The sequence below is a fragment of the Trichomycterus rosablanca genome, chromosome 23 (genome assembly GCF_030014385.1).
Source record: "Trichomycterus rosablanca isolate fTriRos1 chromosome 23, fTriRos1.hap1, whole genome shotgun sequence".
Taxonomy (NCBI): domain Eukaryota; kingdom Metazoa; phylum Chordata; class Actinopteri; order Siluriformes; family Trichomycteridae; genus Trichomycterus; species Trichomycterus rosablanca.
The window spans coordinates 17028730-17050743 of NC_086010.1; the positions used below are offsets into that span (position 1 = coordinate 17028730).

General features: G+C 43.6%; 2 protein-coding genes across 4 annotated transcripts in view; both read left to right on the top strand.

Moving 5' to 3' along the window:
- Positions 1-14997, top strand: part of rps6ka3b (ribosomal protein S6 kinase, polypeptide 3b) — a 36818-nt gene extending 21821 nt beyond the window's left edge. For all 3 annotated transcript variants that reach the window (XM_062985568.1, XM_062985569.1, XM_062985567.1), the window contains 20 exons: positions 1645-1761; positions 1988-2069; positions 3513-3593; positions 3711-3790; positions 4907-5013; positions 5107-5144; positions 5436-5578; positions 6604-6674; positions 7461-7549; positions 7633-7697; positions 8521-8623; positions 8854-8975; positions 9734-9859; positions 9964-10053; positions 10518-10676; positions 10810-10971; positions 11057-11133; positions 11221-11338; positions 11424-11564; positions 12172-14997. In XM_062985568.1, coding sequence (XP_062841638.1) covers positions 1645-1761; positions 1988-2069; positions 3513-3593; positions 3711-3790; positions 4907-5013; positions 5107-5144; positions 5436-5578; positions 6604-6674; positions 7461-7549; positions 7633-7697; positions 8521-8623; positions 8854-8975; positions 9734-9859; positions 9964-10053; positions 10518-10676; positions 10810-10971; positions 11057-11133; positions 11221-11338; positions 11424-11564; positions 12172-12294 — 2094 coding nt within the window. In that variant the 3' untranslated portion in view covers positions 12295-14997. The remainder of the gene's footprint in view (positions 1-1644; positions 1762-1987; positions 2070-3512; positions 3594-3710; positions 3791-4906; positions 5014-5106; positions 5145-5435; positions 5579-6603; positions 6675-7460; positions 7550-7632; positions 7698-8520; positions 8624-8853; positions 8976-9733; positions 9860-9963; positions 10054-10517; positions 10677-10809; positions 10972-11056; positions 11134-11220; positions 11339-11423; positions 11565-12171) is intronic.
- Positions 14998-16500: 1503 nt separating this feature from the next.
- On the top strand, positions 16501-22014 carry eif1axb (eukaryotic translation initiation factor 1A X-linked b). The gene is made up of 7 exons (XM_062985590.1): positions 16501-16656; positions 18948-19031; positions 19112-19215; positions 19738-19788; positions 19902-19983; positions 20099-20190; positions 21107-22014. Exons 1-7 carry the CDS (start codon positions 16641-16643, stop codon positions 21110-21112), a joined length of 435 nt encoding a protein of 144 aa, XP_062841660.1. The 5' UTR covers positions 16501-16640; the 3' UTR covers positions 21113-22014.

Genomic DNA, 22014 nt, shown 5'->3' on the forward strand with positions numbered 1-22014 from the left:
ATGTTCCTCCTCGGTGAGGTAGAAGCTGCTGAGAGGAATTCGGAGCTGTGCGTGCGCTTCCTGGACCTCGTTCGCTTCCAGGAGCATCTTGAGGTTTGGATTCGCTCTGGGTGACCAGAGAAACTTCTGAAACTGCGGCCGGACCCTGTGGACTCGGTGCTGATGTAACCTTAAGCTCCGTGGTGGACCGATCGCGGCCCTGCAGAGTCTCGGCGGTCATGACGTCACGCCGTTTGCGCTGACGGACTTCTGGAAAACCGGGGGCGGCATGGAGCAGGCGCTGGCCTCGACTCCGCCGGACTTCCACTGGGACCTCCAGGTACTTGGGGCAAAGTTTGGATTGAAGGTTGAAGGTTCGGTTCTCTGGTTTCTCTGGCTGCCTCGCGCTGACCGTTTTTCCCAGAAAGCTCCGGGGTAGCGGGTTGATAAAGGACGCTTTTGTAAACACGCCGATGTGTTCTGACATCACATCACGGTGCTAGAAGAGCGGAGAGAGAGATGCCAACCAAGAACCCGAGCACCAGGTCTTTAGTCACCCTTCTTCACACCCACTTGTGCTGCCATGCTGCAGGAGGATCGGAGGCGGCGTCATGGCAACCGTGTAGGATGCTGCCCGTCACGTGGGCTTCCCGGACAGCGCGCTCCGTCTTCGTTTTTTGCTCTCTCGTCCTCGCGCTCCCCTTTATCCCACAAACCCTGAGGCAGCTCTCTCTCTTGACCCCCTGACCCTCATCCTGCTGGCACAACCGGGTTCCCGGGTCTCGTATCAGAGGCGTGATGTTTTAGGCATGGGCGATCCTGAGGGGTCCGACTTTGCTTTGTTTCTCGTCTTTGGACTGTGGGAGGAAACCGGAGCTCCCGGAGGAAACCCACACAGACACTTGGAGAACATGCAAACTCCACACAGAAAGGATTTAGTCCGCTCCACCTGGGAATCGAACCCAGGACCTTCTTGCTGTTAGGTGACAGTGCTACCCGCCGAACCAGTGTGCCGCTCTCAAATTTACAGAGTTACAGTGGACTCAAATTACATTGTAGGGCCAAAAGTACATGGACACCCGACCTTGAGCTTTTCGGGCTTCCCATTTCAACAGAATCTGAAGTATGTCTGTGGGGATTTGTGAGCATTCATTATTCAAGAAAGCCTCCATTGAGAGCTGTTCAGTGTGGTGGGTAGCACTGTTGCCTCAGCAAGAAGGTCCTGGGTTTGATTCCCAGGGGGAGGAATGTGGGTCCTTTCTGTGTAGAGTTTGCATGTTCTCCCCGTGTCTGTGTCTGTGTCAGTTTCCTCCTACAGTCCAAAGACGCGCAAGTGAGGTGAACCGGAGATACAAAATTGTCCATGACTGTGTTTGACTTGCGCTTTAAAAACTTGAACTGATGAATCATGGGTAACCAGTAATTACTTAGAGCTATACAGTCATACTGGAACACTAAAGGACCTTCCCTAAACTGTTGTCGCACAGTTAAAACCATATACTTTCCTTTATATAACTGATTTATTACTGTTATTAACTGCTGTAGCTGAAACACATGAATTCAAAAATGAACAGTGGTGTCCCAATACTTTTATCTGTATGTTATATGTTCTAATCCCCCTCTAATCCCGCACCTCTGTATCCTCTCTCTCCTCTCTCTTTTCAGGATGATGTACTGGTCAAGGAGATCAGCATCACACATCATGTTAAGGAAGGTTCGGAGAAAGCCGACCCCGAGGACTTCGAGCTGCGGAAGGTTTTGGGACAGGGCTCGTTCGGGAAGGTGAGTCAGTGTGTAGATTAGTAAATGAACCCCCGCTCAGACCCGCCCGAGGTGCAGACGTGGACGTAGGAGGTTTTAAGGTCCAGCTTTGGGTGGTGGACGAAGCCCTGCGATGGATTGGTGCTCTGTCCAAGATGGTATGGCAGAACTGGACCCATCTCGACCCTGACCAGGACAAAGCGGTTGATAGAAATCAAATCTGATCTCCCGTCTCCGTCTGTTTTAGGTCTTCTTGGTGAAGAAGATTACAGGGCCGGACGCTGGACAGCTCTACGCCATGAAGGTGCTGAAGAAAGCCACGCTGAAAGGTGAACGGCTTCACGCGGGTTCGAATCTCAGCTCTGCTACCGGCAGGCTCGTTCGCAACTGATGCAATCACAACCTCTACTGGCTGATCAGTGGCACTGCACAAGGATGGGGGCTGATGGGATCGGTGCGTGACTCTCCGTGCACGATACGGATCTCCGTATGAACCCACATTGTGCAGGTGGAAAGATGCAGTCGGCTACTGCACACGTGTCGGAGGGTGTGTGTGTCAGTCTCGGCTCTTCTCTGTCAGAGTGGAGGTCAACATCAGTAGAGAGGAAGCGGAATGCAATCGGGTGATTGGATACGACTAAATTGGGAGGAAAATTGGGGGGAAAGGAATGTGACAAGGATGCCTTTCCACACACCTAGAGGAGCATAGGCTGAGTATGCTCTCTTGGACTCCTGAACAGAAACGGGTTGGAAATGATCAGGGTCCGAATTCTCCTGACAAGATGCCAGGATGAAGATTTATAGGCTCTGGTTGGTTCATTTTTTCCTGGTATTCTGGTTACACGTGACTATATGGACTATGGCTACGTGCCTGTGATGGGTCGTATCCCTTACCCAGACTGCTCCCTGTGGTTTCGGAGGGGTACGGGACAGTGCGGCACAGTGGCCCAGTGGGTAGGACTGTCGCCTCACAACAAGAAGGTCCTGGGTTCGATTCCTAGGTGGAGCGGACTAAATCCTTTCTGTGTGGAGTATGCGTGTTCTCCCCGTGTCTGTGTGGGTTTCCTCCGGGAGCTCCGGTTTCCTCCCACAGTCCAAAGACGTGCAAGTGAGGTGAATTAGAGATACAAAATTGTCCATGACTGTGTTTGACATTCAAAACTTGAACTAATGAATCTTGGGTATCCAGTAACTACCTGTTACACTCGTTACCTGTCATGAATGTAACCAAAGTGTGTAAACATGACGATAGAATCCTAATTTTGGACAGTGGTAGCCTAGTGGGGGACAGTGGTAGCCTAGTGGGTAGAGCTTTGGGTTATCAACCGGAAGATTGGCGGTTCAAATCCAGGCTCTGCTATGCAGCCACTGTTGGGTCCTTGAGCGAGGCCCTTAACCCTGTCTGCTCCAGGGGCGCCGTACGATGGCTGACCCTGCGCTCTGACCCCAGCTTCCAAACAAGCTGGGATATGCGAAGAAATAATTTCATTGTACTGTACATCTGTATATGTATATATGACAAATAAAGTCTATCTATCTATCTAAAAAATAATAAATAATAAATGAATAAATATCGGACGGGAACGGTAGCACAGATCTTCTGTTCCTGCACTGCGAGTTCTTTTCTCTCTTTTATTTAATTACTCATTCAGCTCCATCTGTGAGATCCCGCCTCGCCAGAACTGGAGCCTCGTCAAGAGTTTGGAGGGGTGTTGTTATTTAGAAGCTTACTGTGTGTGTCCGTGTGTGTGTGTGTGTGTGTGTGTTTGCAGTGCGTGATCGGGTCAGGACTAAAATGGAGCGAGACATTCTGGTGGAGGTGAATCACCCGTTTATTGTAAAGCTGCACTACGGTGAGTTTGGTCCAGCCGACCTGATTAACGCGCCTAATGACATCAAACGAACGGGTTTTATTTTTTTATTTTTTTATTTTTAACTCACTTTTATTCTTCCCATCTATATATCACCAGCATTCCAGACGGAGGGGAAGCTTTATCTGATCCTAGACTTTCTACGAGGAGGAGATCTCTTCACCCGCCTGTCTAAAGAGGTAAAAACGTGGTCACATGACTGTGGGGAGTTAAAGGGTACAGAGCGGCTTAGTGGGGTGGCTGGAATGCTTCTCATCGGCTTAAAAAGGATGCACAGGGGCGATCATGTGACCCTAAAATGTTTGGTATTTTCTCCTATATTTCTTCCGATTTAGTCATTGCCAATTCTCCTTTTGCGATCCTATTGCCGCTTGCATGATCCCTGTGCTGATCGAGAAGAGCTGAGACTATCACACAGACCTAGCAGTCAAGGTACTGGACTAGTAATCGAAAGGTTGCTGGTTCAAGCCCCAACACTGCCAGGTTACCACTGTTGGGCCCTTAAGCAAGGCTCTTAACTCTTAATTGCTTAGACTGACACAGTATACTGTCACAGTACTGTAAGTCGCTTTGGATAAAAAGTGACCGGCCGCATCTTTTCACCTACCAGTGGCGGAGTCTTACAGAGAGCCGTACCACGTACAAAGAGACACGCTATGTACTCCAGGGACGTCCCACCATCATGTCCAGAGTTCTAGTCGACCTCCCTCCATCTAGAACAGCCGACTGTGCCTGTTTGACCACCTAATTTTTGTACTTGAGAGCTTGAGATCTCAATTGTAGTGGGTTTAACAGACACAATTGGCCGTGTCTGAAGGAGGGACATGGTCAGTCGGACAGGGTTGCCATTGCAACGGCAACTCCTGATGTCTGGCCACAGTATACAGAGCGAGCAGCATGGTCCTCGGGACCAGGTATTTATGATACGAATCCATCGCTGGCTGGTGTAAAGATATATCCTGCAGTTTTACACATTAAATATATTTGCCATTACGTTGATCATGTATTTTGATGTATTTTGAGTCTACATGATTGGTCATGTCTGAGAGAGGGAAGTCTGGATAGGGAGTCACCTCTGTTCTGCTGTAAAAACGTAGTGATATCAGATGTGTATGAGTGTTGTAGATACTCTATCATCCGGTCTTGCGTCTACACAGAAATGTTTGGCTGTGTCTGTGGGGTGTCATCAGGAGGTGCGGGTTCCAAACCCGGATATAAATAAGAAGTGTTGCATCTTAAAGGGAACCTGGGGTCAAAACTGTGTTTTTGATAGTACTATGACGCTTGTATTTTAGGTAATGTTCACGGAGGACGACGTGAAGTTTTACCTAGCCGAGCTAGCGTTAGCACTGGACCATCTTCACGGATTAGGGATCATCTACCGAGACCTCAAACCAGAGAAGTACAAAACAACACACAGCTTGTCTTGTGAGTGTGTATCTGAGCGTGAGGGTTGCCAGACGTTCTGACTCTGTTACATTTTCTGTCGTTTCAGCATCCTGCTAGATGATGACGGGCACATTAAGCTGACAGGTGAGTAATTCCCTATCGCTGTGCAGTATTGATATACTTACTCCGCCCTGTTTTTATGTTATTGTTACACATTGTATATATGGCCTACAATCTCTAAACTGTATAAATCTTATTTTACTACAATGACAATGACAAATTTTGCATTAATGACAAATATATGTAAATAAAGAGCTTAATAAACACAACATGAGCTCGACTGAGCCAATGATCGAACCCAAGCTTAGCTCACTAATCAACATCTCGGTTAATTGTGTTTATCATGTTCTGATCATGTGACTTTGCCCGTGACAGATTTCGGTCTCAGTAAAGAGGCGATCGATCACGAGAACAAGGCCTACTCGTTCTGCGGGACGGTGGAGTACATGGCTCCAGAGGTGGTGAACCGCAGGGGACACACCCACAGCGCTGACTGGTGGTCATACGGCGTGCTGATGGTAAGTAACCGGTCTTATCGTTCTTGTATTGTTTATGCTTAGTCAGTTAACGTCACGTCTCTATGCCGTCATTGCTTCACTGATGGGTCTTATGTCCATTGTAGCAGACTAGCCAGTGATAATACAATCCAAGTCATGCTGTCGTCAGTCCAGCTTTTTTTTTGGTCCTTCCCTTATTCTCAAAGTAACAGAACTTTGCCCAACTGCATGTCCATAGACTTGTTGGAGGAAACCAGAGCACCTGTAGGAAGCAAAACACAAAAGGCACCCTGGACGCTCAGAGGGGGAATCAAACCCAGGCCCTTGCCACTCGGGTGGCGCAGCGCTAAAAACACACGCTGGAACCAAAGCTAGGATCTCGAATACATCGTATCGAGTCTCAGCTCTGCCTGCCGGCTGGGCTGAGCAACCACATGAACAACGATTGGCCTGTTGTTCAGATAGGGGTGGGATTAAGCCAGATGGGGTCTCTCTCTCTCTCATAACTGATGCAATTACGACCTCTGCTGGCTGATTGATGGTGCCTGCACAGAGATGAGAAAAGAGTTCTCTCAGGGTGTGTCTCTCCGTACACAGTGCTGATCCGCATTGCACTTGTCAAGTGTAGGTGAAAAGATGCATACGGCTGCTGCCCACGTGTCGGAGGGGGCGTGGGTTAGCTTCGTTCTCCTCAATCAGAGCGTGGATCGGCATCGGTGGAGAGGAAGCGTGACGCAATCGGGCAATTGGATGCAATGAATTATTGAGTGCAGACAAATTTAGACGGAGCCTAATAACCTCTGGGTCCCGTTTTATTGATTTATTTTAATCCAATTTCCCATCGTGCTCAGCCCCCCTCCCTCCACCATTAATCGACATTAAAAAATGTTCATTTTAAAATACAGTCGCATTTTTTGTTATAGTCACTGCTTGTTCTATTTAATTAACATCATCTGCTGTGCAATTCCAAAACCGTGCATGAAAATGAAACATCTGTATGAACCCCGGCGAGCTTTCCCCTCTCAACCAGCTGTTCTGTGTTTCAGTTTGAAATGTTGACCGGAACGCTCCCCTTCCAAGGCAAGGACCGCAAGGAAACCATGACCATGATCCTGAAGTGAGTTCTGCACTTTGATGTTAATGAAGAACGTTTATACACTGTAGTTCACACAGCTGTGGAGTCCCACCACCCTCCACTTAACCTTAAGTAAACACAAAACGCTCCGAACCCATTTTAGCTTTTAGTGATAGCTGGACGTGAACCAGGGTGAGTAATGCTGAGGAGGACGGGGAGCCGCCGGTACTGAAGAGAAGCTAATGGAAATAAAGGTGGGGGAGATGCGTGTAGTGGTGCCTGCAGTTGCAGTACTGAAGAACACAGGAGAGATAAACAAAAGGGGAGAAAGGCTGAGAGGATCAGGAATGGGTTCTGCTGTGAGGCAGGAGGAACCATGTTATTCCCCATTATAAACAAAACCTCAACTGGAATACAGACTGGGTTGATCCCTGATGTTACAAGGATGCTAATAATTCTGGACCTGACTGTGACCTTCCACCTACTCAGAAGCAATCTGAGCAATGATCAGCTTAGTCTGTTTGCAGTATTTGGTCTTATTTTGTTACTTTACTCTCGAGAGTGATGAATGATTAGCAACATGGCGTGCATACTAGCATGGGCGGTAGGCTAAAGACAATAGAATATTTGTAAATAAATGTCTAAGTATATGTTGCCCCATGGATTGGCGCCATGACCTCATGACAATCGCGGCCAGTATTTTTAGGTGGCACAGACTTAGACTTATTGCAAAACTACACCAGGTGATGAGTGACTATTTTAATCCATTTCCTGTCCAATCCTCCGTCCTGCTGTACATTAACCCGATCGCTGTCTGACCCTCCGCAGGGCCAAGCTGGGCATGCCTCAGTTCCTCAGCCCGGAAGCTCAGAGTCTCCTGCGCAACCTTTTCAAACGGAACCCCGCCAACCGGCTGGGTAAGTAACGCACCGCTCACATAGTTAAAATATTAACGTTTGCACTGGAAACTGAACCACGCCTGTATAATCTGTGTGTGCAGGTGCTGGACCTGATGGGGTCGAAGAAATTAAGAGGCACCAGTTTTACGCCTCCATTGACTGGAATGTAAGTGTGTGTATTACGCTATCGATGATGTGGTCGATGGTGACCATGGCTTCATGACGAGATGGGTCCGGAGGTGACTAAAGAGTCCAAACCGGGCCTGGAATGACCGCCCACATGTGGGGTACACCTGGGGCAGTGGGGGTTCCTCTGCTTTCTTGATTCGAGCAGACTCTGCTTCTCGAGCTCCTTTGGACAGAGCACAGCACCAACTGGAGCGGTCAAGGGCAAGGTCCTCCCAACCTGAGGGGTTGATTCCCAGGTCTTTTAGACTGGTCTTGAGAGAGTCCTTGAACCGCTTTCTCTGTCCTGACTACATGTCCGGCCCATCTAGCTTGCAGCTTGTACCTCAGTGTCGGGGATCTTGTCTTTCCAGCGGATGTGGAGTATGTGGCGAAGGCAGCTAAGGTGGAAGTGGTTGAGGCGCTTGGCATGGCGGGCATAGACGGTCCAGGTCTCACTGGCGTAGAGCAGGGTGGTGAGAACCGCTGCACGGTAGGCTTAAGCTTGGTGGACACGCTAAGGCCTCTTCTCTCCCAGACGATGGTTTCACTTGATTTCGGACCAGGACTGCAGGCATTTACACGAGCATTGGTCTGGCAGAGCATTGTAGCTTTCCAATTGAATCCCCAATCCCCAGTGCTATCTGTGGGTCAGGCGTCTACATACAGACATGACTGGCGATGTCTGGATAGGCTGGTCGAGCCCTACTATATTTTGTCATGTGTATTATTCATGACATTTTAAATCCCTCTGCTAAGCTAATAAGAGCATCAGAAACAAACAAACACTGAATCCGCGTCCTAACTTGTGTTTTTTCCACCAGAAATTATTCAGGCGAGAGCTTTATCCGCCCTTCAAACCGGCTTCTGGGAGACCCGACGACACGTTCTACTTCGACCCAGAATTCACAGCTAAAACTCCCAAAGGTACGACGATAAAAAAAACACTTAACCTTCCGTCCTTTTCTCTCACCGAGTCCTCCGTGACTAATTAGCTCCTCTGCAAATCTGTAACGCGGCAGCAGGGAAACGGACGACTGGCTGAGACCAGCACATTTACTCAATTACTCATAAACCTTTACACATCCGTCCTGAAGACACACGAGGCTTCGTGGTCCGGTTCTCAGAAGTGTGTTTCTGCCTGTTTGTGTGTGTAGATTCACCGGTGATGCCCCCTAGTGCCAATGCCCATCAGCTCTTCAGAGGGTTCAGTTTTGTGGCTATCAGCACGGAGGAGGAAACTCAGCCGCTGCAGAGCAACATCAGCACTATAGTGCAGGTATCCACACTCAACACACTCACTCACTTTCTTAATTACTTATCCAATCAGGGTCGCAGGGGGTGCTGGAGCCTATCCCAGCTTTTCAATGGGCGCAAGGCACACGGTAACACCCTGGACGGGGTGCCAGTCCATCGCAGGGCAGACACATACACACACACTCATTCACCAATAGGGCAATTCAGTGTCTCCAATTAACCTGACTGCATGTTTTTGGACTGTGGGAGGAAATCAACACAGACACAGAGAGAACATGCAAACTCCACACAGAAAGAACCCGGACCCACCTGGGAATCAAACCCAGGACCTTCTTGCCGTGAGGCGACAGTGCTACCCACTAAGCCACCGTGCCGCCCCCCAATAATAATAATAATAATAAAGTTGGAGGCATGTTGGTGCAGTAGGTAGTGTAGATGTCGCAAATCAGCATGGGTCCTGGGGATCTGGGTTCGATCTTCATTTCCAGTCAAAATCTGTGAGAAGTTTTGCTCATTTTACTTTTGGCTTGTGGGTTTCTTCAGGTAATTCCGATTTCCTCCCAAAAAGTGCCTGGTTTGCTTGTACACCCACGGTCCCCCACTTCCCCAGCCAGTCATGCTTGAATAGACGCCTAGCCGACCGAAATTACCAGCTGAGATTCAAACCCAGATCTCAACAGATGCTAAATGTTTAAAATGTACACATTATTTGTATATACTTGCTTTTATAACATCCCAGTGAAGTGATGCCACATTCTCCCGTTCATTATTCCTCCGCAGCAGCTGCACAGGTCCACGTCCCTGTTCAGCGACTCGTACGAGGTGAAGGAGGACATCGGGGTCGGCTCGTACTCCATCTGCAAGCGCTGCGTCCAGAAGAACACGGGCATGGAGTACGCCGTCAAGGTGAACATTCAGATCACATTGCTATACCAGCTGACTGCTTTCATAATAATATTAATAATAATAGACACACTGACGTACAGTACTAACTGTCGTTTTATGAGCAGATCATCAACAAGGCTAAGAGAGATCCGACAGAGGAGGTGGACATTCTCTTACGCTACGGCCAGCATCCCAACATCATCACGCTGAAGGATGTAAGTGGGTGGGGTGCACGTTAATGCGGACTCTGTGTGTGCATTAGGAGGGAATCGATACGGCTTCCCAAATGATTTTTACCTTGCGGGAAATGAGCAAGCGTAATGTGATCCATCAGCTACAGTCCTTGGATATTTATAACTAAATATATTTCATATTTTAGATCATTTACATTCATTTGGTACCATGTGATGCTTCCTATATTTAATAATTTTCCAGATGGACACATCTGAGCAGCTAGTGTAGGGACGGTGCAGTTACTGCTGTTGTCCAGAGACCAGGTTTGAATGTACATAAAATGCTGCCTCGAACAGTGATGGTGGGAAATAAAATACCAAAGTGATGAACCTCTGTCCAGGGGGAACTAAAGCAAATTGAAGGAAGATGAACAAAAAGGATCATAGAAAAGCACTTGAGCTGAGGAGGTTCCACTCAGGCTGTGTTTCTGTGTTGTGTTGTGCAGGTGTACAATGACGGGCGCTCGGTCTACCTGGTCACCGAACTGCTGAAAGGTGGAGAGCTGCTGGATAAGATCTTACGACAGAAGTTCTTCTCAGAGAGAGAAGCTAGTGCGGTCCTCTACACCATCACCAAAACCGTGGAGTATCTGCATGCACAAGGGGTATCTGTTTATCACCTGTAGTTTATCTACATCAGAGTTATTTACAACCTTGTGCAACAGAGTGACCAGAGTCTAGAAAGATTTGTATTTGCTTGCAATAATATTTGGAACAATTCGCTTGCCGTGTTCTCAGGTGGTTCACAGAGACCTGAAGCCGAGTAACATCCTCTACGTGGACGAATCCGGAAACCCAGAGTCAATCCGGATCTGCGATTTTGGCTTCGCCAAGCAGCTGAGGGCGGAGAACGGCCTGCTGATGACGCCCTGCTACACTGCCAACTTCGTAGCGCCTGAGGTACGCATCGTTCCGACTGATGTTAATATAAAGTATTTATTTATAAGTGCTGGTGATCTGAGTAGGAGATGATTGTGGTGTGCAGGTGCTGAAGAAGCAGGGTTATGATGCAGCGTGTGATATCTGGAGTCTGGGTGTTCTCCTGTACACCATGCTGACCGGGTAAATACAGAAATCTGCCGTTAGTCACCAGCATGTAGATCTAGTGTTCGGTAAAGTGTTAAGAGCTGAACTTGGTCTGCTGTGCAGGTTCACGCCGTTCGCTAACGGACCAGGGGACACGCCGGAGGAGATCCTGGCTAGAATCGGCAGCGGCAAGTTTTCTCTCACGGGCGGATACTGGAACTCCGTCTCCGCTGAGGCTAAGGTGGGTGTAGGAATCAACAGCACAACATAACATTATCAAGGTGAGGCAGCTGGTCACGCGCTATATGTGTTATTGTCTTCTACAGGATCTTGTATCCAAAATGCTGCATGTGGATCCTCACCAGAGGTTAACAGCTGCACAAGTACTGAGGCACCCGTGGATCGTTCTTAAAGACCAGCTCCCCAAATTCCAGCTCAACCGACATGATGCTCCTCATCTGGTCAAGGTACAGTACTGTACAGGCTGTGCTGTCTAATACAGGTCTGACCCACCAAGATATGGACTTCATAGGAGATCTGAAGGAGATCTGTGGTGTCTGGTACCAGGACTTTACTAGCAGGTCCCTTAGCTTCTCTTTAGTGTGAGGTGGATGCTCTTACAGAGCAATCGGTGGCATCTATTTTGGGGGTAAACGAATGCCTGGTCGTCTGCGTGACCATGGGGAAAATGAATTGCTCCAAAGTCCAGTGAACACAATGTAGGTGCTTTTGATGGTGGACAGGATGGGCGCAGTAGCTACAGTCACATTTGAGCCACAATAGCTCTTCTCTTGGTCCATACCAGATGCCAAAGCTGTCTATTCTCTGGTATCAATGAGCTTTGGCCAAGGTTCTGAAGTTCCTTCACATGAAAGTCTTGGTTTCAACACCAAGTAATTGATTCTGTATGTCTGGTTGTGTCTCAAAGACCTGAGCTTGATAATTCGGAGGGGTGTACATGTACTTTTGCCGTATTGTGTATATATAATTATCCAGCCAGACATATCACAGACTATAACAATGATATCTAACATTTACAGATAAATCAATTGGTCTTCTTGTCTCCTTCTGCAGGGAGCCATGGCTGCTACATACTCCGCCCTAAACAGGCACGTCCCCCCAAAACTGGAACCGGTGGGCTGCTCCATTCTCGCTCAGCGCCGAGGGGTGAAGAAAGTCACCTCCACCGCTCTCTGATCCCCACCGTCTCGTTCCCAACCACAGACCAAAAGACCTCCGGCCCCAGCGCTAGCACACGTCCCCGCCTGCCCGTCGCCGACCTGCCCTGGTTCCCTGTGTGAGGGCGTGGATGCTGAACCTGGACTCTCTAATCCATCAGATTTTTTCCTGATTCTTCCTAATCTGCCATTAAAAGCGGATCAATAAAGTCTGTGCTTGTACAATCAGTGCTGCCTCAACACGAGCAGAGGATCCGGAACCTTCCGAGGAACACTATTTTGGGAAACAAAAAAGGACCGTGACGTGTTGATGAACTTGTTATATAGTGTAAAATCTATCTTTTATATAAGTGGTAAAATTATATTGTATGAAGAGACTGTGGGCTGCTGTATTATAAAATGTTACGTACAAATATAAGCTACTTCCAAGCAAATCCAATCCAAATCAGGTCTGGAATGATTAAGATCTAACAGACGTTTATTATTCCGACTCGGAGAAGCTGCTGTAGTATTTTAGGACCTTTTATCCTACCTGGTTTAAAATATACAATGAGGGGCCAAAAGTATGAGACTACTAATAAAAATGTTTCTATATTTTAATTTCCTTCAATTTAATACAGTGTTTTTCATTCCAAATAATTTACTCAGCATAACAATATGAGTGAAAAGCTGAGTTTTGATTATTTGGCATGTTCCCATGTTTAAGAACGTCTTGTGAGGCGGCTCAGGTGGCGCAGCTGTAAAATACACTAGCACAGCGATCCCCAACCTTTTTTGCACCACGGACCGGTTTCATATAAGATATAATTTCATGGACTGGCAGGGGTGGTAGGATTTTAAATAAAATAACTATACTGCTCACAAATTAGCTTTTCTCGCTGCAACAAGACGCTGCTTCCACCTGGGGGTGATATGAGACGATAAACACCCATGTGTTGGAAATGGAAGCATTTTTTTTTTATTGCTGATGTAGTGATCTCTAATTATTTATTCTTTCTGTGCGGCCCGGTAATAAATGACCCACAAACCGGTATCGGTCTGTGGCCCGGTGGTTGGGGACCACTGCACTAGCACACCAGAGCTACCAACCATTGGCTGCTGTTCAGGGATGGAACGAGCCGGAGCAGGGTTCCTCATAACTGGAGCAATTACGACCTCTGCTGGCTGATTGATGTCGCCTGTGCAGAGTTTGGGAATAATGGTCCGCATATGAACTCGTGCAGGTGAAAAGAGACAGTGAATACTGCTCACGTGTCGGAGGGGGCGTGTGTCAGTTGCGAAGCTCCTCAGTCAGCAGTGGAGGGTTGTATGGAGGTGTATAGAGGTGAAGCGTAACGCAATTGGTAATTGGAAAAGAACGTCTTGTGATGTTACTGAACGTTCAGTGATGTTTAGATCAGGTGACCGTGGACACACCAGTAATAGTTGCAAAGCTTTGAGACTTTTTGAGCTTTGAGAGTGAAAACACTGTATTAAATTCAAGAGAAATTAAAAAATAAATAATATTTTGGCTCCCACTGTATTTACAAATATACGTATGATTTACTGGAACGCTTCAGCGGGAAAAAATTAAATGAACTAATTTTATCTGCAAACGTGCAACACATTTAGTCCAACCTTGCTTCATAACCATTACACTGTATTAAAGGCTTATTCATTATTTATTCATTACACTCACTCACATTTAAGGGTAATTTAGGTTAGCTAGACAAGCTTCTACACTGCAGTGACTCAAAACAAGGATCGAACCACTGGTTTTGGGATTAACCTAGTGGTCATTAACCTACTGATGTGTGGAAGGTAACCAGAGCACCTGGAAGAAGCCTGTGTGGACACTGGGAAAACTGGATGCAAGAATCAAACTGGTATAAACCTGATTCGAATGGCTCACTATTAGTTGATTGATGCTGTATTATTCATTCCACAAGTCTGTCTGGTTTCAACTTTTATTTAAAACACCTGATAGAGATATCCATATATTATATGCCTTTATAATATTTGCTTTGTCCTGTATTTCCAAAGTCGTCAGCTTGGCAAAGTCTTCTGTAATCAAGGCTTATCCACTTATTCAACAGCATTGACTACCTGACTAGTTTTCACATACACTAGTAGTAACAATACACTACTAGTAATAAAAAAGAAAATACTCATATTTGTATCTAGTACCCTTACCACTTTAACCCTTCCTGTTTTTGAACAACCTCTTGATTTTGCTTTGTAAGTATAATTATAAAATTGTTTATTTAGTATCTGATTGATTTGTTTGACGTTTTAAATGCTTTAAGAATTTTTTGGAATATCTATAGAGAAAATGAAGGAGTAACTAATAGAACAGGCAGCTGAAAACAGAGCAATCACTATTAAGCTGTCATGTGATGGCCATTCCATAAATGTGAAGAGATCTGAGTCTTGTTAAGTGCGTCATTATAAATGAAATTAAGCTTCATCCTTAAAGCGCGACCAACATAAGCTGGACGTAAGTGTACATACATTAAACTCTCAGGTGTTCCCACTGTATCGCATTGCTCAGTACAACACGCACCCATGCAAGTATTGTTCCATGATCTACTCAGTACAGTACAATATATTTTTATATCTGTGTACAAGGGTTGCTTTAAATTATTTGAATGTACGCTAAGCTGGGAGGTCTGCTCGTCATCTGAAGCGTGGTTGAGGACGTTTTTCATCTTTGCTTCTGAATAAACTTTAATTCTGGCATTAAGTTTTGAGCGAAGCTGCGTTCTGATCAGTCACATTGTACTTGCTCAGTGTTTTAAAGATACTGCTGCTGCTTTTTGTCTCAGTCCAGCTGCTTTAGTTTTCTCTATTTATAATGTAGTAACGTGTTTCATTTTTATAAACAAATGCAGGCCTAGAATGGACAGGAATTGTGACTGTGTGTTTAAAATATTTTGCAGTTGTTATAACCAACATCTGCAGTAATACTGCAAGTCAGTAGTTCTCTAGTTCTCTTAAAAAAGTAGTTTTCGGCCGCTCAGGTGGCGCAGCGGTAAAAACGCACGCTGAGGCTGAGCAGTCACATGAACAACGATTGGCCTGTTGTTCAGATGGGCGGGACTAAGACGGATAGGGGTCTCTCTCTGTCAGATTAGAGGCGCCTACGCAGAGATGAAGAAAGAGTGCTCTTAGGGTGTGTCTCTCTGTACACAACGCTAGGTGGCACAACACTCGTCAATGTGTGGGTGATAAGATGCATGCGGCTTGCTGCCCACGTGTCGAAGGGGGCGTGGGTTAGCTTCGATCTCCTCGGTCAGAGCAGGGATCGGCATAGGCGGAGAGGAAGCACGATGCAATTGGGCATTTGGACGCGCTAAAGGGGGAGAAAAAGGGAGAAAATGCTTTTAAAAAAATATATAATAAAAAAAAGTTTTCAACCCTACTGATTTATTCAGTGTGAGCTAAACTGAGTGATTTCAGGAGTAAAATGAGCATGTACCATTTTTATGTCATACGATAAACCATATAAAACTACGAAATCACATTAAAGTCATGGAGAAGTACTACATCATCAGTATCTAATCATGGAATTAATGACTGCATTAATCTTCATTCTAATGGCCTTGGTTCTGAAGTTTTTATTTATTTATTTATTTCTACAATCATTTCAGAAAACAGACATGATGTTGGATCAGACACAGCAGCGCTGCTGGAGTTCTAAAATACCTTGTCCACTCACTGTCCACTCTATTAGACACTCCTACCTAGTTGGTCCACCTTGTAGATGTAAAGTCAGAGACGATCGCTCATCTATTGCTGCGGTTTGAGTCGGTCATCTTCTAGACCTTCATCAACACGGGGCGCTGTTGGCTGGATATATTTTTGGTTGGTGGACTATTCTCAGTCCAGCAGTGACAGTGAGGTGTTTAAAAACTCCATCAGTGCTGCTGTGTCTGATCCACTCATACCAGCACAACACACACTAACACACCACCACCATGTCAGTGTCACTGCAGTGATTGTAGAACTACAAAGTGCTCCTATATGGTAAGTGGAGCTGATAAAATGGACAGTGAGTGTAGAAACAAGGAGGTGGTTTTAATGTTATGCTGATCGGTGTAGATGTCCACACACTTCTGGGTGTGGCTCATGCCGTTTTCACCCTTACACTCCACACTCCAGTCCAGTATGAGGCACTAACGCAGCTTTCTGCCCCTCATGCCCCTAACACTCAAAAAGACTCCACTGCACATGCGCAGTGTGCTTAATAGAGAGTGAGGTAGTTGCTTGTGGCGGGTGAGCGAGCAGCGTTTCTCTCACAGTAAAATCGTTGCTGTTGTTTTATTACATTTCACCTCGAAAAACCTTCGTGTCTCGTGTTAGAGCTGAAAACCGGGTGTATAGAAGATGCCGAAGAATAAAGGTAAAGTCTGTAGGAAGGTTTATTCCGTGTTCGAACGGCCGCTTTTAGAGCACGAGCTGCTATCTGTTAGCAAAGTTAGCCTTTAGCTCGCTAAGCCTGTCGCACCGTGTTAATAAACGTTTGACCTAAATGTTCACTTCATTACAGAAACAACATTTTCTTTAATATTTTTTAAATAATATATTTCAGCATTTATTCTATAATATTGACTATTATGTGGTTGTTAAATTTTCATTGTTTAATGATGGCGAGCAAACTAAGGAAAAGGCCTCTGACCTATTCACGGTGTTCCGCACAGTCCCGCTGCTGTATACAATTACACTCATATAAATCTATGAATTATCTTATTAAATAATGAACACATTATTAAGGTTCCTGTAATGTATTAAGTGCTTTATGTTTATGTGAATGCCGTCAGTGATTCTGTAAATGAGACAGCTGGTGGTGGTTTAGACAGATTGACTCATTTTGGGTGCATTAATTTAGCTGAAAATATTTGGGATACCAATAAATTATATTTTATATACCTGTAGACTGTATATTATATAATATATAGACGATTCTCAAGCTGGCTTAATGGTATAAATAAAAAAATCACAAATAAACAAATTACATTTCTGGATTGAATAATGACACGACATTTAAAGATCTAATTAACTACAATTAATCATTTTAAGAGGTACAAATTGTATTAAACCCAGTTTCTGATTTTTAGTGTTGACCCAGAGTAGTATTGTGTACATAAAATATTCCTTCTGCCATATTAAGGATTTAGATATATATTAGAATATAAAAATGGTGTTTAATAGAATATAAATCATCTTTTTGATAACTTGGATAATAGGGTTTTATAATGGTCTATATCACAACATCCACATCGCTATTCTCTGTATTCTCACAGGTACAGAGTTGTTTTTTTTTAACAGTGTTTAGAAGTAGTAATTTTTATACTTCACAGAAACAATATTGACTTTCCACCAGACTGTAAAGTTCCTGAGCAGTTTGTTTGGAGAGTAGTAACTATATTTAAACCCAACTCTTAATTTTAGTGTCTAAATTTTTGTATCCTTTCAGTGTTGACCAGAGTAGTATTATGAACACAAATTACATCTCTGGAAATTCTTCCATATTAAAGATAGAGATCTATATTAGAATTTAAAGATGGTCTATATCCCTGCATCCACATTATCAGAGGCTCTGAGTTGATTTTTAGGTGTAAAGCCATTGCTTTAGTGCACAGAAACAATATGCACAGTGTAGTGCAGTTCTGAAACGCCTTTAATAGTATGACAGTTAAAGTTACTTGTTTTCAGACCTGGTACTTGTGTGAATTTAGTAAAACTTTGATTTTTCTTCCCTGATTGATGCATGATGATCCAGGTAGCCATCAAGTGTTTTTAAATGTTTTAGTAAATAATAGTCCTTTTTTTCCCCCAGTCAGTGAACTTGCCTTTCTTATTCAAATTAATAGGTTGGAGAAACTACAATGAATTATTTTACACTAGCTGAAAAGATTTGGGACAAGAAATGATTTATACCGTCAAGTAATATAGATGATTCTCATCCTGACCTAATGGCGTAAACAAGAACATATAGGATTACATATAGAATTTTCTGGATTGAATAATGACACTGGACATTTGAAGTTCTAATTAACTAAAATTAAATTTTTAATACAAATTGTATTAAACCCAGTTCCTGATTTTTAGTGTCTAAATCTTCGTATCTTTCCAGTGTTGACCACGGGTAGTATTGTGTACACAAATTACATCTCTGGAAATTTAACCATATTAAAGATATAGATTATTATTAGAATTTAAAGGTGACGTATATTTAAAGATATAGAATATATATCATCGTTTTGATCATCTGGATAATTGTTTTTCCCCATGGTCTATATCCCTGCATCCACATGTCTGTATTATCAGAGACTCGAAGTTGATTTTTAGGTGTAAAGTGATCGCTTTAGTGCCAAGAAACAGTGTTGACTTTCCAGACCAAGACATTTCTGTGCAGTTCTAAAATGCCTGTAATAGTATGACAGTTAAAGTTACTTGTGTTTAGCTCCTTTTTTCTCTGGTTAATTGATGCGTGATGATCCAGGTAACCATCAAGTGTTTTAATCATCTTTTTACTGCATAGTAGTTCTTTTTCCCCCAATCGGTGAACTTGTCTTTCTTATTTAAAAATAATAGATAGGACAGGAGAAATTACAATGCATTATTTTACACTGCTGCTTTACTGATGCGAAATGCCAGCTTGGATTGACTTCTCCCTCCTTGCGATTATAGGTAAGGGAGGTAAAAACAGGCGACGTGGTAAGAATGAGAACGAATCAGAAAAAAGAGAGCTGGTGTTCAAAGAGGACGGACAAGGTAGGTCCTTCACGTTTCCAGATTCTTGAATGTGTGCGCCGTATAACGTGATTAAATTCTAATCATGCGATGTATCTCAGAGTACGCTCAGGTGATAAAGATGTTGGGCAACGGCAGACTGGAGGCCATGTGCTTCGATGGTGTCAAACGGCTTTGTCACATCCGGGGGAAACTGAGAAAAAAGGTACCGTTCACACGGTCTGCACAGAGGATTTTGCTGATGCTATGTTTGTTAACAGGCTGTCAAAGGGTTAGAATGTGTAGCTTTGTGCTGGTATTGAGCTTTCTTCTGACAGAATAGTTAAATGAGAATAGGTCATTTATTATTATATAATTATACAATTATTTATTCATGAGATTTTTATATAGACTGAGACAAGGTGTGTTACATAATGCACCTTTCTGTTTCTGGGGGACAACATCAAAACAAACATGTAGCAGTTGTGGTACCTTTTTTATCTCATGTATGTAGTGCTGCTAGTTTTTGTATTTTATTGGCTTAATTAAGTATTATAATAAGTCTTAAGATCCTAACAGATACAGTACAGAATACAGCAGGTGTGGTTCTAATGTAGTTGCATAAACCATTAGAAGGTGTTTAGCAATCCGCCAACCAGTGGTTGAGAAGCCGTGCTTTACTATTCTTCTGCGTTTGGAGTGGTGTGGGATAAATTCAAACCTTTTTCTGTCTTCTGTTTGTATGCAGGTCTGGATAAACACATCAGACATTATACTAATAGGTCTGAGAGATTATCAGGTGAGTTCTCTGCTGTACAGTATTCTGTGTGTGATAGTTTACCATATTATCAGCTTATGCTGTTTACGTCAACTAGGTTCTATTTATCTAAACTGACTCGTGCTTTGTCCCAGGACACCAAAGCCGACGTTATTTTAAAGTACAACGCTGACGAGGCTCGCAGTCTGAAGGCCTATGGAGAGCTTCCAGAGCACGGTTTGTGTCTTCCTGTCTTTCTTCACTTTAAACTCCGAACTATTTGGACTTCAGTTATTATTTATACTGCGTGAGATACTGCTTGCTTTTCAACTTGTGGCGTTTGGGTCCTCAGCTAAAATCAACGAGACCGACACGTTTGGACCTGGTGACGACGATGAAATTCAGTTTGATGACATTGGTGATAATGATGAGGACATTGATGATGTAAGTTCACAGCTATATTTACATACAGAATTAGAATGATGAGCAAAATTCCACCTGAATTGCATACCTTTAAAATGACACAAAATCAGTTGTATTCTGCGGTCATGGCTCAAGTCATTCTGTAAAGCTTGCATTTGCCAATTCAGCAACATTCAGAATGGCAACGAAAAACTACTTACTCTGCAGGATCTGAAAGGATTCCTGGAGCTACACCTACAAACAATATTAAAGAGAAAGTTTCCTTTTACTTTAATTAAATGGGTCAGTCTGATTCATTTGATTGTTAGTGCAAAATCTAGTGACTATCATTGTCCAAGCATTTGTAGCTGCAATCAATACATGGAGAAACTGTCCAACCTATAATGTTTTTTTTTTCCTGGTCTGTACCATGCTAAATGGTAAAAAAAAAGAAAAACATCCTCATGTGCAAATATGGTCTGAAAAGTCTTACAAATTATTTGTGAAGTACTATTTAATATGGTAAAACGGCAACAGACGTCAAAGTAATTCACCATCACATTGTTTATTAATATTCGGTTTGGGAGACAGTGTATATATCTGGGCACATAAGAGATATCACTAACTATAACTTTACTGAATCTCACACACACACATTGCATCACAAATAGTGGAAATATTTTAGTGGGGTTAATATTCTAGTGAAATAAAATGTATTGAAATGTATAAAAAAATATGCATTTTGCCTTTTTGTCCAGACTTTAGGGGCACAATGTGTGTATATACATATTTCTTGACTATCCAAAGGTGCATTATTAGTTTTTTTTTTTAATGTTTGTCATTTATTTGATGTTGAGTTCAAACTCTTCTGTTGGAAACAGAATGAAAACGATCAAGTCTTAACCTCCACTCACTGTACTGTATTATTGGTAATACTGTGTTCTTCTTCTTCTTATAGATCTAATTTGGGGCTTGAGCGACACTTCTCATCTACGGTGGCTCAGATTTACGGCGCTCACTAGCTACACGACTGCATCACCGTTCAGTACAACCTGTTGGCTTTTAACATATTTATATTAATTTCACACCAAGTGGAATTTAGTGTGGAGTACAGAATCTTTGGATTCGCAATAAAAACGAACAATTGTGTGTCCTCGTCTCGTAAGCCGCATTCTTGTAACTTTAAAAAGCTCTTGAGCTGAAAGATTTTGGAAGTAACACTTATTATATAATATCACACTCTAAAGTAAGTTTGTTCTTTATTTTAAATGCCTGTAGTTGATCAGGAGCAGTGCGTTACATGTAATTGCTAGTTAAGACACCCAGTTCCTTGTTTATTTGCTTTAGATGTTTTTATTTGTGAGCTTGCTGAAAGAAGTAGTGAAGGTTGATTTTTTTTTTTTTTTTTACAGAGCTGCTGTGTAATTAAATGAAACCTGGTGTATACTGGGGATGCACCGATACCATTGACTCCTGAGCTGATGCCTTGATACTGATGTGATGTGATTACTCAAATTGAAACGAATGGTTTGTCTTGTTTTGACGAAAACGAACCCTAATCATGAGATCCATTATTTCCCCCCCTAATATTTCTATCGGTGCATGTCTGGCGAACCTAAAGCGACGCTCGAGTCACATTTAATTTCTACTTTAAACTTCAATTACAACAATGGAACACATTTATTACAGATATTTTTGTATTGAAATTCTGTGATGCAAAATACCTTTTCATGAGTTGGTTGGTGAACTAGTCGGTGTATGTCAGAATTAACCAGGTTTACAGAAATGTCAGTCATTTTCCTCTGCTGCTTTTGATTGAGACAAACCTTTAAAAACAGGTAAATAAAATAAAACTAATAAAAATGA